Source organism: Antedon mediterranea, chromosome 1, assembly GCF_964355755.1.
Source record: "Antedon mediterranea chromosome 1, ecAntMedi1.1, whole genome shotgun sequence".
Lineage (NCBI taxonomy): Eukaryota > Metazoa > Echinodermata > Crinoidea > Comatulida > Antedonidae > Antedon > Antedon mediterranea.
Genome location: NC_092670.1, coordinates 40238007 through 40253726, shown reverse-complemented (window position 1 = coordinate 40253726; position 15720 = coordinate 40238007). Strand labels below are relative to the sequence as shown.

At 29.9% G+C, this 15720-nt stretch overlaps 1 protein-coding gene across 1 annotated transcript in view; it reads left to right on the top strand.

Moving 5' to 3' along the window:
- Positions 1-15720, top strand: part of LOC140039959 (dihydrolipoyllysine-residue acetyltransferase component of pyruvate dehydrogenase complex, mitochondrial-like) — a 50826-nt gene that overhangs the window by 16583 nt on the left and 18523 nt on the right. Inside the window, exons 9-11 of the mRNA XM_072085550.1 lie at positions 820-960; positions 6248-6329; positions 13282-13362. Coding sequence (XP_071941651.1) covers positions 820-960; positions 6248-6329; positions 13282-13362 — 304 coding nt within the window. The remainder of the gene's footprint in view (positions 1-819; positions 961-6247; positions 6330-13281; positions 13363-15720) is intronic.

The following is a 15720-nucleotide window of genomic DNA, read 5'->3' as shown; positions in this document are numbered from 1 at the left end:
TTTCTGTCACTTTATCTATAGTTACTGTATCTATAGTTACTGTAGCACTAGAAGTTGTAGGTGTTTCAAAAAGCTATTTTTTATAATTAAATAATGCTATGCATATAAACATTTGTTAAAATATTCTATGTATTTAAGGGGAATATTAAATAGATGTGTGGGAATTAAAATCAATGAATGCATTACTTTAGGCGTTCAGATTTCTGACGATTGATCCAACCTTTCATATCAGAATCAATTAAATACATTTTGATAGACAAGACTTTTGTGACTAAAGTGTTCATATGCTTGCCTTTTAAAGCTCTGTCCACACTATCAAACTAGTTTGACAAAAACAGATGTTCCCAAATATGGTAGTGATATGACATCATCATGGTATTCATAATGCTTGCCTTCTAAAAGCTCTGTCTACACTATCAAACTAGTTTGACAAAAACAGATGTACCCAAATATGGTAGTGATATGACATCATCATGTCCATATATGGGCACATCACATTTTGTTGTCACATAAAGTTTGATAGTGTAGACAGGACTTAATTTTAAACATTTTACTTCAGTCATGAAATTATTTGGTATTTTTGCCTGATTATAAATTTCTTTTGCTTGTTTATGATCTTATATACTGTAATGTTAACCCACAGCCATTTTCAGGAATTTTTCTTTTAATTAATTTTATAAAATTAATAAAATTCATTAAAAGAAAAAATACACTTACTTCATGTTTGATAGAATAAAGTTGCATACTGGATTCCCCTCCAGTTTAAATAGTTCTCAACCTAATTTCTAATAAGTTCTTTTATTTCTCCACATTTTGCAGATTAAGAAAAGAATTAAATTCAATTTTGGAATCTGATGGAAGCAAGCTGTCTGTGAATGATTTTGTGATTAAAGCGTCCGCCCTAGCATGCATGAAACAACCGGAAGCTAACTCATCATGGATGGACGATAAAATTAGACAGTAAGTTGATGCCATACAAAGACATTTTTATGCACATTTTATTTATAATTTAAATTTACAAACAAGTTTATATTTTAGGTTAAACATAATAATAAGGAAATCTTATATTGTTTCGGTTTCCATCACAAATTAGATGTTTTAAAATTAGAAAATAAATGGTTAAATTCAACCAAAAATCCATTGGCTGGCAGCCAATTTGACTGTTTTTTTGCTTTAAATTACCGTTTTTTCAGGTAATTATATTTTTTTTGGATCTAATTTTTGGTCAAAGTGGATAACTATATGTGACATTAAAATGGCATATGTAACAGAAAATGTCTAATAATTATTTTTTTAGGGGGACAATCTTTAATAAATTAATACTAATAATTTAATATCTTGTAATATATAATAATAATTGTTTATTTGTCCACTTATTTTTAGAGTGTAATTTAATTTCCACTGGCACAAATTATATACACATTAAAAAAAACAATATGTGTAGAAGAATATTTTTGTGTCATCATTTTGGATGTGTTTCTGTCTTAGTTTTCTGTACCTGTGGTACTATTTCATGTTCTAATTTGAATTGTAGATATCAAATCTTATCTTTTTTGTAATAAACACTGATTGATTGATTATTGATTGATGATTGATTGATTATTGATTAGTTGATTGATTGACATAGCAAACGGATTTCCTTTCTCTATGAAATGTTACCAAAAACAGAACTTAGTTTCAGATTGAGTTCTTAACTTGTTAATGTTGACATAATGTGTGTAGTACATTACATGAGGAGTGACACATTGAGTTCTTAACTTGTTAATGTTGACATAATGTGTGTAGTACATTACATGAGGAGTGACACATTGAGTTCTTAACTTGTTAATGTTGACATAATGTGTGTAGTACATTACATGAGGAGTGACACATTGAGTTCTTAACTTGTTAATGTTGACATAATGTGTGTAGTACATTACATGAGGAGTGACACATTGAGTTCTTAACTTGTTAATGTTGACATAATGTGTGTAGTGCATTACATGAGGAGTGACACATTGAGTTCTTAACTTGTTAATGTTGACATAATGTGTGTAGTGCATTACATGAGGAGTGACACATTGAGTTCTTAACTTGTTAATGTTGACATAATGTGTGTAGTGCATTACATGAGGAGTGACACATTGAGTTCTTAACTTGTTAATGTTGACATAATGTGTGTAGTACATTACATGAGGAGTGACACATTGAGTTCTTAACTTGTTAATGTTGACATAATGTGTGTAGTACATTACATGAGGAGTGACACATTGAGTTCTTAACTTGTTAATGTTGACATAATGTGTGTAGTGCATTACATGAGGAGTGACACATTGAGTTCTTAACTTGTTAATGTTGACATAATGTGTGTAGTGCATTACATGAGGAGTGACACATTGAGTTCTTAACTTGTTAATGTTGACATAATGTGTGTAGTGCATTACATGAGGAGTGACACATTGAGTTCTTAACTTGTTAATGTTGACATAATGTGTGTAGTGCATTACATGAGGAGTGACACATTGAGTTCTTAACTTGTTAATGTTGACATAATGTGTGTAGTGCATTACATGAGGAGTGACACATTGAGTTCTTAACTTGTTAATGTTGACATAATGTGTGTAGTACATTACATGAGGAGTGACACATTGAGTTCTTAACTTGTTAATGTTGACATAATGTGTGTAGTACATTACATGAGGAGTGACACATTGAGTTCTTAACTTGTTAATGTTGACATAATGTGTGTAGTGCATTACATGAGGAGTGACACATTGAGTTCTTAACTTGTTAATGTTGACATAATGTGTGTAGTACATTACATGAGGAGTGACACATTGAGTTCTTAACTTGTTAATGTTGACATAATGTGTGTAGTACATTACATGAGGAGTGACACATTGAGTTCTTAACTTGTTAATGTTGACATAATGTGTGTAGTACATTACATGAGGAGTGACACATTGAGTTCTTAACTTGTTAATGTTGACATAATGTGTGTAGTACATTACATGAGGAGTGACACATTGAGTTCTTAACTTGTTAATGTTGACATAATGTGTGTAGTGCATTACATGAGGAGTGACACATTGAGTTCTTAACTTGTTAATGTTGACATAATGTGTGTAGTACATTACATGAGGAGTGACACATTGAGTTCTTAACTTGTTAATGTTGACATAATGTGTGTAGTACATTACATGAGGAGTGACACATTGAGTTCTTAACTTGTTAATGTTGACATAATGTGTGTAGTACATTACATGAGGAGTGACACATTGAGTTCTTAACTTGTTAATGTTGACATAATGTGTGTAGTGCATTACATGAGGAGTGACACATTGAGTTCTTAACTTGTTAATGTTGACATAATGTGTGTAGTGCATTACATGAGGAGTGACACATTGAGTTCTTAACTTGTTAATGTTGACATAATGTGTGTAGTGCATTACATGAGGAGTGACACATTGAGTTCTTAACTTGTTAATGTTGACATAATGTGTGTAGTACATTACATGAGGAGTGACACATTGAGTTCTTAACTTGTTAATGTTGACATAATGTGTGTAGTGCATTACATGAGGAGTGACACATTGAGTTCTTAACTTGTTAATGTTGACATAATGTGTGTAGTGCATTACATGAGGAGTGACACATTGAGTTCTTAACTTGTTAATGTTGACATAATGTGTGTAGTGCATTACATGAGGAGTGACACATTGAGTTCTTAACTTGTTAATGTTGACATAATGTGTGTAGTGCATTACATGAGGAGTGACACATTGAGTTCTTAACTTGTTAATGTTGACATAATGTGTGTAGTGCATTACATGAGGAGTGACACATTGAGTTCTTAACTTGTTAATGTTGACATAATGTGTGTAGTGCATTACATGAGGAGTGACACATTGAGTTCTTAACTTGTTAATGTTGACATAATGTGTGTAGTGCATTACATGAGGAGTGACACATTGAGTTCTTAACTTGTTAATGTTGACATAATGTGTGTAGTGCATTACATGAGGAGTGACACATTTAGTTCTTAACTTGTTAATGTTGACATAATGTGTGTAGTGCATTACATGAGGAGTGACACATTGAGTTCTTAACTTGTTAATGTTGACATAATGTGTGTAGTGCATTACATGAGGAGTGACACATTGAGTTCTTAACTTGTTAATGTTGACATAATGTGTGTAGTACATTACATGAGGAGTGACACATTGAGTTCTTAACTTGTTAATGTTGACATAATGTGTGTAGTGCATTACATGAGGAGTGACACATTGAGTTCTTAACTTGTTAATGTTGACATAATGTGTGTAGTGCATTACATGAGGAGTGACACATTGAGTTCTTAACTTGTTAATGTTGACATAATGTGTGTAGTGCATTACATGAGGAGTGACACATTGAGTTCTTAACTTGTTAATGTTGACATAATGTGTGTAGTGCATTACATGAGGAGTGACACATTGAGTTCTTAACTTGTTAATGTTGACATAATGTGTGTAGTACATTACATGAGGAGTGACACATTGAGTTCTTAACTTGTTAATGTTGACATAATGTGTGTAGTGCATTACATGAGGAGTGACACATTGAGTTCTTAACTTGTTAATGTTGACATAATGTGTGTAGTACATTACATGAGGAGTGACACATTGAGTTCTTAACTTGTTAATGTTGACATAATGTGTGTAGTACATTACATGAGGAGTGACACATTGAGTTCTTAACTTGTTAATGTTGACATAATGTGTGTAGTGCATTACATGAGGAGTGACACATTGAGTTCTTAACTTGTTAATGTTGACATAATGTGTGTAGTACATTACATGAGGAGTGACACATTGAGTTCTTAACTTGTTAATGTTGACATAATGTGTGTAGTACATTACATGAGGAGTGACACATTGAGTTCTTAACTTGTTAATGTTGACATAATGTGTGTAGTGCATTACATGAGGAGTGACACATTGAGTTCTTAACTTGTTAATGTTGACATAATGTGTGTAGTACATTACATGAGGAGTGACACATTGAGTTCTTAACTTGTTAATGTTGACATAATGTGTGTAGTACATTACATGAGGAGTGACACATTGAGTTCTTAACTTGTTAATGTTGACATAATGTGTGTAGTGCATTACATGAGGAGTGACACATTGAGTTTCTACGCACGTAGGCTGCTGAAGTGGGAATAAAATTTAAACCGGAAGTTTTGACACTTCATTTTGCTTCTTACATCATGCTTTTGATTGAACTAACAGTGGAATTTACCAAAATCTTATTTCCAAATTTAGCCTAAATTAAGGGGTGGGATTATATTTGAGCTTAGGATTATACTCTGTCATATACTGAGCAAATTACATAAATTATTCAACTATTTAAGCCTTATTATTTATGATTACAGGCATCTACCAAATATTTATTTAAATTAAGGATTAGAAATGATTCGTCAATCTGTATATATTAATAGAATATTGTTGTAATTTAATTTACTAGATCAAAATTTGTAAGTACTTTATTATTACACATTTTAATTTATCATTTAATTACCGGTACATATTAATTACATGCTTGTTATAATGTATTCATAACTTTGTAAGAGTTATTTATTAAAGTAAAATTCAATTAAATAAACTCCAATTCTTTCATCATGAAATTTCTTGGGTTTCTGTTTAATAATAAAAAATATTTTAATATACTGTACAAACATTCAAACAACAGGGACAAATTCATTTTATAATTTTGTTTAGCAATATTGCTAATCAAATTGATTTTTTAGTCAAGAAACATAGTTTTGTATTGTTTTTTTTGCTACACAATTTTAGAAATGTTTAGCAATAAGGTTGTTTTGTATAGCTTTTTGCTATGCTATACTGGTGAAGTTATTCCCAGAACAATAAATTATATTTGAATAAAAAAAAAACTTTACATAGAGATCCAGTTAAACCGTTTTACTAATAATAAAAACACATGAAACTAAATATTGCACACAAATCAATACTTGAAATACATTACTATTGATCAATAAGGTTAATGTATAGCTTATCTGGTTTCACTTAAAACCTACATTATATGCTAAATTCACATTATTTCATGTCTATAAAGTAATACAATTTGTTGTTGGTGTTCTTGGACGGTGCATCCTATATTCTCTATGCTAAATTCACATTATTTCATGTCTACAAAGTGATAACGTTTGCTGTTGGGTTTCTTGCAACCTACATTCTTCAAATTGTTTTCTTGTTTTTTTTTCTAGATTTAATCAAGTGGATCTTTGTGTTGCCGTTCAAACTGATAATGGTCTCATTACACCAATCGTATTTAATGCCGACTCTAAGGTAAATTGTTCATTTATATTGCGATTGATCAGGGAAGAGTGAAATTGACTCAGGGAAGAGTGAAATTCACTCTTCCTGGTTTGATAGATAAACCCCACTTCACATAAACACACACTTAGGTTTGGTGAGTTTAATGAGAATAAGAACCAAATTTAAATACTGTATAAGCTGGTATAATTACCCCTTCGGATGGAGACTATACCAAGTCAATACTGGGACTATACCCGGGGAAACCCTGGTTCAGGGAAAAAAAATGATTGGTAAGCATTTCTTGTAAAAACTCATCTGAATTGGCTAGAAAAAGGTCTACATCCAGACCAAAAGTCAACTATACCCTGGGATATGCCTGTATTTTCTGTTTGATGATGTTTATAAAAAAACAATTTTTAAAGGGTAATGATTTCTCCTTTAGTTGTTTCCAATTGAATTTGCATTTTAACTGCACATATTTTATCATTATCTGTAACCACATATTTTATCATTATCTGTAATCAGACATTTTATCATTATCTGTAATCAGACATTTTATCATTATCTGTAACCACATATTTTATCATTATCTGTAACCACATATTTTATCATTATCTGTAACCACATATTTTATCATTATCTGTAACCACATATTTTATCATTATCTGTAACCACATATTTTATCATTATCTGTAATCAGACATTTTATCATTATTTGTAATCAGACATTTTATCATTATCTGTAACCAGACATTTTATCATTATCTGTAATCAGACATTTTATCATTATCTGTAACCACATATTTTATCATTATCTGTAACCACATATTTTATCATTATCTGTAACCACATATTTTATCATTATCTGTAACCACATATTTTATCATTATCTGTAATCAGACATTTTATCATTATCTGTAATCAGACATTTTATCATTATCTGTAACCAGACATTTTATCATTATCTGTAATCAGACATTTTATCATTATCTGTAACCACATATTTTATCATTATCTGTAACCACATATTTTATCATTATCTGTAATCAGACATTTTATCATTATCTGTAACCAGACATTTTATCATTATCTGTAACCACATATTTTATCATTATCTGTAAACCTCATATCTTCTAAGTCCATATTGGTATGCACTTTTTAGCTATTTGCTGTTGTTTTTTAATTGAACACCTCAGAGTCTCATGATGTCCATTATGTTGTCTGTCATGTGACCTTTATGATTGATTCTGTTTGTTTCATTCCTACATCAATACCTTCTTAATGTTTTCTTAATGTTTTAGCAAATGTCATCTGCATGATCTGTTTAAAATCTTGTTCTGTTTTTATCGATGTGAATTTGTTTATAGAAAGATGTGTCTTTTGCCGAGGATAAATTTAGATAAATATTCCTAAATTTATTAAAATAAAGCAAAATACCTGGCAGAATGCAGACAGAGCATGTTATTGTTATTTAATATTTCAGGTCATAATATATAGAGATAAAGATTTTAATGACCTTTGTAAATAATAATATGTCGTTCTCATATAAGTGCTTCACATTATTACACCGGTTATTTTTTAAACATGTATGGAAATCTATTTTCATAATGTTGTAGCTAGTAATCAGGGCAGTTTGTGACCTTATCAGGTACCTATCTGTACACCTTAATGTAGAGAGGCAAACATAAGTAAAGTTTCATTGTACTCCGGTCTTGCGTCCGACTTGGAACACACTGTGCTACACGTTTTTACGAATGGTCTGTAAACGATTCACAATGAATTGTGGTTCAACTGTAAGATAACCTCAATCATGAACAACAAATTCACATTTTTTTTCGGATCTTTTACTCCTGTGAATCAAAATTTAAATATTTTATCATAAAATATTCATTATCATGAATACTGTAGTAAGTCAGTTCATCTTATCTCATGTTGAACAAAACAAAGCAGATAAGTATAATAATGTCAAGTTTGTATAGGGTTTAACAGTGAACACATTTTATCGACTAATCTCTGTGAATGATTCCACTTGTTAATAATAATAATAACTTTATTGTTTCTCTTTTATAACAAAGGCACAATTCTCAAGAGATGTGCAACAACAAAAAAATAAATATGGACTTATCTTTACTACACAATCAAATACAAACATTATAAATTATTACACTAAAAAGTATATAAACATTAGGTTATAAAAATACATTCAATACATTTGAGCGAAAAGTAAAAGATTGTTATGGACGGATAGTATAAATTTCGTTGCGTTCTTTCCATGCAGTTGTTAAAAATAATTTACAATATTTGTCAAAGATGTTACTTGCTAATACATAGTTAATATTGTTTATACATTGGATTTGATATTCTTAATGAATTTCTAGTCAAAAAAAAGGTGATATTTAAGTTCAGGTGAGCTTGACGTGAATAAGTCCCATATTTTATGCAAATTATTGTTGTATAGATCTTCTTTAAGTTGTTTAAATAAAATATGGAGTTTCTAATATTAATTAATCTAGTACAATTGAATACAAAATAAATTAATTTTGACATTTGACAAAATTTAAGAACCATCTTGTGTTTAAGTCACTTTTTGTGAACAGTTTGTGACTGTTTTTGGAGACAGTATAACGGAACAATGATAAATGGTTGATTGCTTTTTTTAAATTTGGAGAATCCATTTATGATACTGTATTTCTGTGGTCATTGAAGTTAATCTCAAAACATATTATTAGGTGGGAACATGAACAGTAGTTGATCATAAACAATATCGTTTTTATCGTTTTATCGTGCGGTCATTCGAGAAACACCTCACAGCGTTTAAAGATGTATTATTAGGTGGGAACATGATCGCTAGTTGATCATACCCAATATCAATTTGATCGTGCGATCATTCAGGATACAGCTCACGACGTATTGTATAAAGGTTTTTTATCCTTCAAAAACATGAAAAATGGCCATTTTGCAGTTTTAATAAAGTTAATCACTTTGGTAAAACAAAAACAATAATTCCGCTTATAAATAGATAATATAAATATCTGGCCCATCAGTTGGATGAGCAAGATTCTAAAGCTATCTACACTATCAAACTATTTTGACAAAAAAAGATGTGCCCAAATATGATAGTGATATGACAGTCATCATCATGTCCATATATGGGCACATCACATTTTTGTTGTCACATAAAGTTTGATAGGCTTAAGATGTTCTATTATAGGCTGGCTCAATTGTTGAAAGAATGACTAAAGAGATAAATAAGTAATTTGGTTTTTGTTGCATATTACAATTTACAAATTACCAAGAAATCGCTATGAACGCTTTTAGAGTCGTATACATTACCAATTTACATTGATGATAATTTGAGTGGAATTGCCTAACTTTAAATGCATTACGGAAGCTGGTAAACTCGTGTTATCTTTCTATTTGAAATCCCATATTTAAGCGTTATTAGCCGGATTATTGTTAATAGATAAGGAAGTGCTTTTGACATGTTTTTCATATGTTTGTTGTACTCATCACCACTTAACAGGTCATTAAGTGACTGCTTATTCACATAACTAATCTTACTATTATTAACTGATCTCTTCAGTTATGTTTGATTTTAGTTCTACTTGTACTTCTGATGAATAAGGTAAATTACCTTATCTTAATCCTACTAATCCTACTTAATCATCTAATCCCATTCAAAGTTTACTTGGAATTGTTTAACAAAGAAAGAATACTGACTAATGTTTACAAACATTTAGATTTGCTTCTTAAAAACCAACCATCAACCAATGGGAGAAAATTGATTTATTTCCAGAAGTTTATTTTCAGATTAAAAATAAATTGATTTATTTCCCGAGGTAAATAATTTTCATATTAAAAATAAAGCTTTTAAACAAATAGAATGATTCCCTCTCTAAATAGACAATATCAATTGGACAAAACAATACATTCTGCTTAAAAGTTTACCGGCAATGCTGATACTCAACTACTGAACCACTTTGGAAATCAATGATTTAGCACTGAAAGTATCATTCAGTATAGACAGAATAGATCAATAAAAAGAAGTATTAACCTTACAAAAAACAAATAATCATTATTTTAAAATTTGCTTATTGAAAAACAATTCAACCTGAAAAGCGTTATTGTCAGAACTAAATAGGAAGATCTGATGAACTTAAGCTTAAAAGCTAAAGTTTATGTTGAGTTCCCTTTTCAATAACTTTTTGATGACATATTTGAACATATCCCTAGTTTTATGGAATTAATTGATCTTGATTGGTATGTTAGAGTTTGAATATCTAGTCTTACTGAGTAAGACTAGAATACGGATTAAAAAGAGCGGTATTTTCATGACAGAATTTGTAAAATAATTTTCTATAGTTCTATATACTGTAGTATCATACATTAAATATTATTGTTTATTTTGTTTAAATGTCTAAGACTTTAATTCTTGTTTGTAACTAGAATCATAATAATTTAAACTACTTACTCTTAAATAAATTGAGGTTTATTATGGATTATTGTTGCCCCTAACTTCTGTTTAAATTTTGTAACAATGTCAAGTAGGATTACATTCATAATACGGTTCCTTGTCATTGATTTTATTCAGCGTATTATTGATGTAAATGTTAAGTAATTATTTTCACAATTGATGATTATTTATAGATTTTTACCCTAAATGTTAAAAAGTTACAAAATCCATAATTTTATTGATTACAATAATAAAGGTCTAATATCGATATGGAAATAATATTTGAATGAAAATGGATACAAATTATAGAGTACAGTATGATTGTCATGTCAAAGAAATGTTCTTTAAAATGTGACAAATTTGTTTCTATTTGTGTTGTTGTGTGCTGTTGAGCACAGTGTGGTTGTTGAGCACAGTGTGGTTGTTGAGCACAGTGTGGTTGTTGAGCACAGTGTGGTTATTGTGTGCTGTTGAGCACAGTGTGGTTGTTGAGCACAGTGTGGTTGTTGAGCACAGTGTGGTTGTTGAGCACAGTGTGGTTATTGTGTGCTGTTGAGCACAGTGTGGTTGTTGTTATTATGGAGGAAAATTATTTTTATTGGAAGTTGGCAAAAAGTAAAAAAAACAAAACATTTAACCTTTAGAATGCAACTTCTACAGGAATGATAGTGACTATGCTTTTTCTACAGTTTTATATTTATGTTCTATCACATACATTACTGTACATTGTTCACATTCACCATAGTTGTATTGTATGTATGTTAACTACTAAGTATCCACTCCTGTTTGTTTAAAGTACGTTCCATAAATACCAAGACATTTTCATATAAATTACAATTTATCCTAGAAATGTAACTCACAACCATGCCCTCATGAAATGAGGATTAAATCCCAACCACTACCTGATGCTCACATCAATCATCATTCCAAACTCTTGTAGGCTTACAAAATCAAGAAATATTTTAAACTTGATATATTCAAATATGCAATAAGCTGAAGGGGGAAAGACCTGTCAAATTTACTATGCAGATATCCAGTTTACAAATCTGATTTCTAAACTCCCTCAGGTATACCATGGGTTGCACTCAAAATATACACAATCATGAATGACCCGACGTATCCCTTTGAATTTGGCTCCGTCCTCCATACACAGTGCTATGGCGTTTCAGAAACTTTGTCAAAATTGCCTACATACCTCTTTACATGAGTGTCAAAAGAATGTAAGTTTGTAAAAGTTTTTAAATAGATTCAAAAGCTGTCTTCATTTGAGTTATTTTCTCATTTTGCTCTATGTATCTTTTTAATTTTGTTTTTATTATTTCATTAAAAAAACATGAGTACAATAAAAAGACATTTATAATGACTGACGAAAATGGAACTCAATAAAACCTTAAAATAGGTTGTACAGTAAGTATGAGTCCATTTAAAAGTTGAAATATGAAATATATAAAATGGTAAAATCACATAACAATAGCAGCAACACGTTAAAACAAGAAAATTTATAAATCTTCTTTTAAAATGATAAAACCTTTAAAATTACATATTGCAATCCAGATAGCACTGGTTGGTGACACTGGAATATTATTAATTTGTAATGCATAATGACAGAGACTAAGTCTAAATATCTCATTATTCCACAAAAACGTAAGTTTAAAAAGTAGTTTTTTGGAATTTAAATGTTAAAATACGATAAAAAGCATAAATGCTTTAAAAGTTGTAGTTTATATAGCAACAAATGATGAGATAACCAGTGGTTGATTTAGGTCGAAGGTTATATACTATACGTATAAGCATAGAGTTTAGACAAGGAATCATAGTATATTATAATTGCTTATTCCTTCATAAATGACCTAGTTTTCAAAGAGACAGGGCAACTGATATTGTAATGAATGGGAATCTGCTGTAGAAACATCCAAATTAATAAACCACAACGGGAATAACAATTTAAATACGATCGTAAGATGGCCATTAATTTCACAATATCAGTTATTCCACCAAACTAATTGATCAACTAATAATACTAATTGTTATTTAGAACATACAACCATTCATTAAATGGATAATTTCATTTAATTTAATTTGTATCTATTAGTATTATTCAAGTCGGTTTTATATAGTCGACTGAAAAATGTAAACAATATATTATGTTTTGTTCAGCTGGTGAAGTTCCGGTTCCTTGAATATGAGGATTGAAGATTTTAAATATCCGGTGTCCTCTTGGTTTGTGTGCATTCTTTTGCCTCTGTATCCCCAGTTTAATTGGGTACCAATGCAGTATACTGGGAGCTTCAATGAAATACACATTAAGCTCTCTCTACACTATCAAACTTTATGTGTCAAAAAAATGTGATGTGCCCATATATGGACATGATGATGTCATATCACTACCATATTTGGGCATAGCACTACCATATTTGGGCACATCAAACTTTTTCAACACATAACGTTTGATAGTGTAGACAGAGCTTAAGTTTTAAAAGTTATTATTGCCTAATTAACCATTTGTTCTGTACTGTTTATTTCTTTTAGGGATTATCAACTATTAGCAATAATGTTAGAAATTTGGCAGAAAAGGCAAGAGAAGGAAAACTTATGCCACAAGAATTTCAGGTTAGTGAAAAAACAGTTTCTTATATGCTTAATGCTGAGATAGGCAGCTCAGGCACACTGCAAATGGTTGTGTACAATAATCATCTCAGCTAAACACCCAAGCTGTCTCGGTTGTAGATTTGATAAAATCGGACTATACGATGTGTTTACACTATCAAACTAGTTTGACAAAAAAAAAGTGTAATGTGCCTAAATATGGTAGTAATATGACCTCATTGTGTCCATACAGTGTATTGACATGAAAGATGTCATATCACTACCATATTTAAGCATCACTACCATATTTGGGCACATCACACTTTTTTTGTCAAACTATAGGTTGATAGTATAGACAGAGCTATAAAAAGACAAAACAAAATAAATGTTATGTTAAAAGTTATATCTTTGTTATCATATTATTTATAGTTATATACCATTGTATAAAAATCCTGGTTGTTCTTTAGATGTGTTACTAAAAATGGGATTGCTTTTGTTTATTAAAATATTGTATTAGACTGAGAGCTTGATCCTAACAGATTTCAAATGTAAGTCTGAGACTAAGCTGAACTCGGAGTATAGGCTTACTTCGTAATCTTTATAATGGCAAAATATGCTTCAAAATATATCGGTAACTGTGAAGTATTAAGGTCGGAGGACAATTAATAACGGGTTATTTACGTAACATGTTTTTTATGTGTTTTATGGAATACACCTCTGATTATATAACTAGGGACTCGTTTGTGGTTTGTATTCAGTCCAGATTTTAATAACTGAATATTGCAAACTTCAAAGAATAGCAAATCGTTCAAAATATTACAAAAAAAAGAAAGAATTATTTACGTAAACATTTTTTATTTTAACTACATGCAATATATTTTTTTAACGCACAAAAGTTAGTGGAGCTTAGTATGGTGGTTGCAATAATCCAAATGTTTAGTAATCCATTGTTAATAATCCAAGTATAATTCCACCAACAATTTTTTATTTGTGATAAACAGGAAACAAACTGCTTGCTTGCTTACTTACTACCTATTGTAACAATGCTATTTGTGTACGTGTTTCATTTACCATATTCAATCAACCATACAAATTAAATGTTATTCTTGTAGCTTGTTCAGAAAATTAAATAATTTATTACGGTACTTCTAGACCGCCTCACCTCATTAGGTTTAACTACGGACTTCTTTCCTGATGATATCAATTATTTATATTATATAACTTGGAGATGTAGACAAATAATAATAATTGTACGTTGTTCTTGCCATTGTTTTCTGCATATAGTAATGATTATGGTTTGTTAAGCTCTGTCTACACTATCAAACTTTATGTGACAAAAAAATGTGATGTGCCCTTATATGGACATGATGATGTCATATTACTACCATATTTGGTAATATGGAACATTTTTACCAGTGTAGCATAGCAAAAAGCTATACAAACCTTCTTATTGCAAATACAATACAAACATATGTTCCTTGACTTAAAAATCAGTTTGATTAGCAATATTGCTAAACAAAATTTTTAAATGAAATTTTTCCCTGAATATCAGTATCACTACCATATTTGATAAATATCACTACCATATTTGGTAATATCACTACCATATTTGCTAATATCACTACCATATTTGCTAATATCACACTAGTTTAAAATGACCACATTGGAAATAACCTGGTTCAGTTTTATGGGTCATTCTCATATTTTTTTTTTATCGTACTGAATAAAACAAAAAACGAATGATATGGTGGTACGTAAGAATATAAGTTGCATACAGTCTTACTCTTACAATATTTTTTTTGTTGTCTTTTGTGAGATTCACTCACTTTTATTTCATTCTTTACAATTGTTACAATAATCAATCAATTTTGTTTCAGTAGAAAATTATCTTTGCAGCTTAAAGTTCTTTTTTTTTATTTTTCTTATTTTGAGTATTTTTATAAAAAGTTAAAGCATTTAAAAATATAGACAAAAGTTATATAAAAATATACATCATATAATATAGGTTCACAATTGCCATTAGATCATCACAAAATAAAATATACTGTAACTCATATACCACCAGTAAATAAAACTAGTAAGGTAAAAAAAACATTAAAGAACATTAAGTATTGTGTCGTAATAATATTTTCTCGTGTTTTTAGCCTGTATTGTTTAACAATTATACATTTTTACATTGCTAAAATAATATTTTTTACTTTTTCCCATTTGTTTATGCTTTCTTCTCTTTTATACACTATATCACATTCCATTCTGAATAGAATTCCTTGTTTAAAAGATTTCCATAAATTAAAATAACTTTTATTTGTAACATCAGCCAGTATCTTTTGTTTATAAACCGTGAAAGCAGCAAATGTATATATAAAATCATCTACCACATAT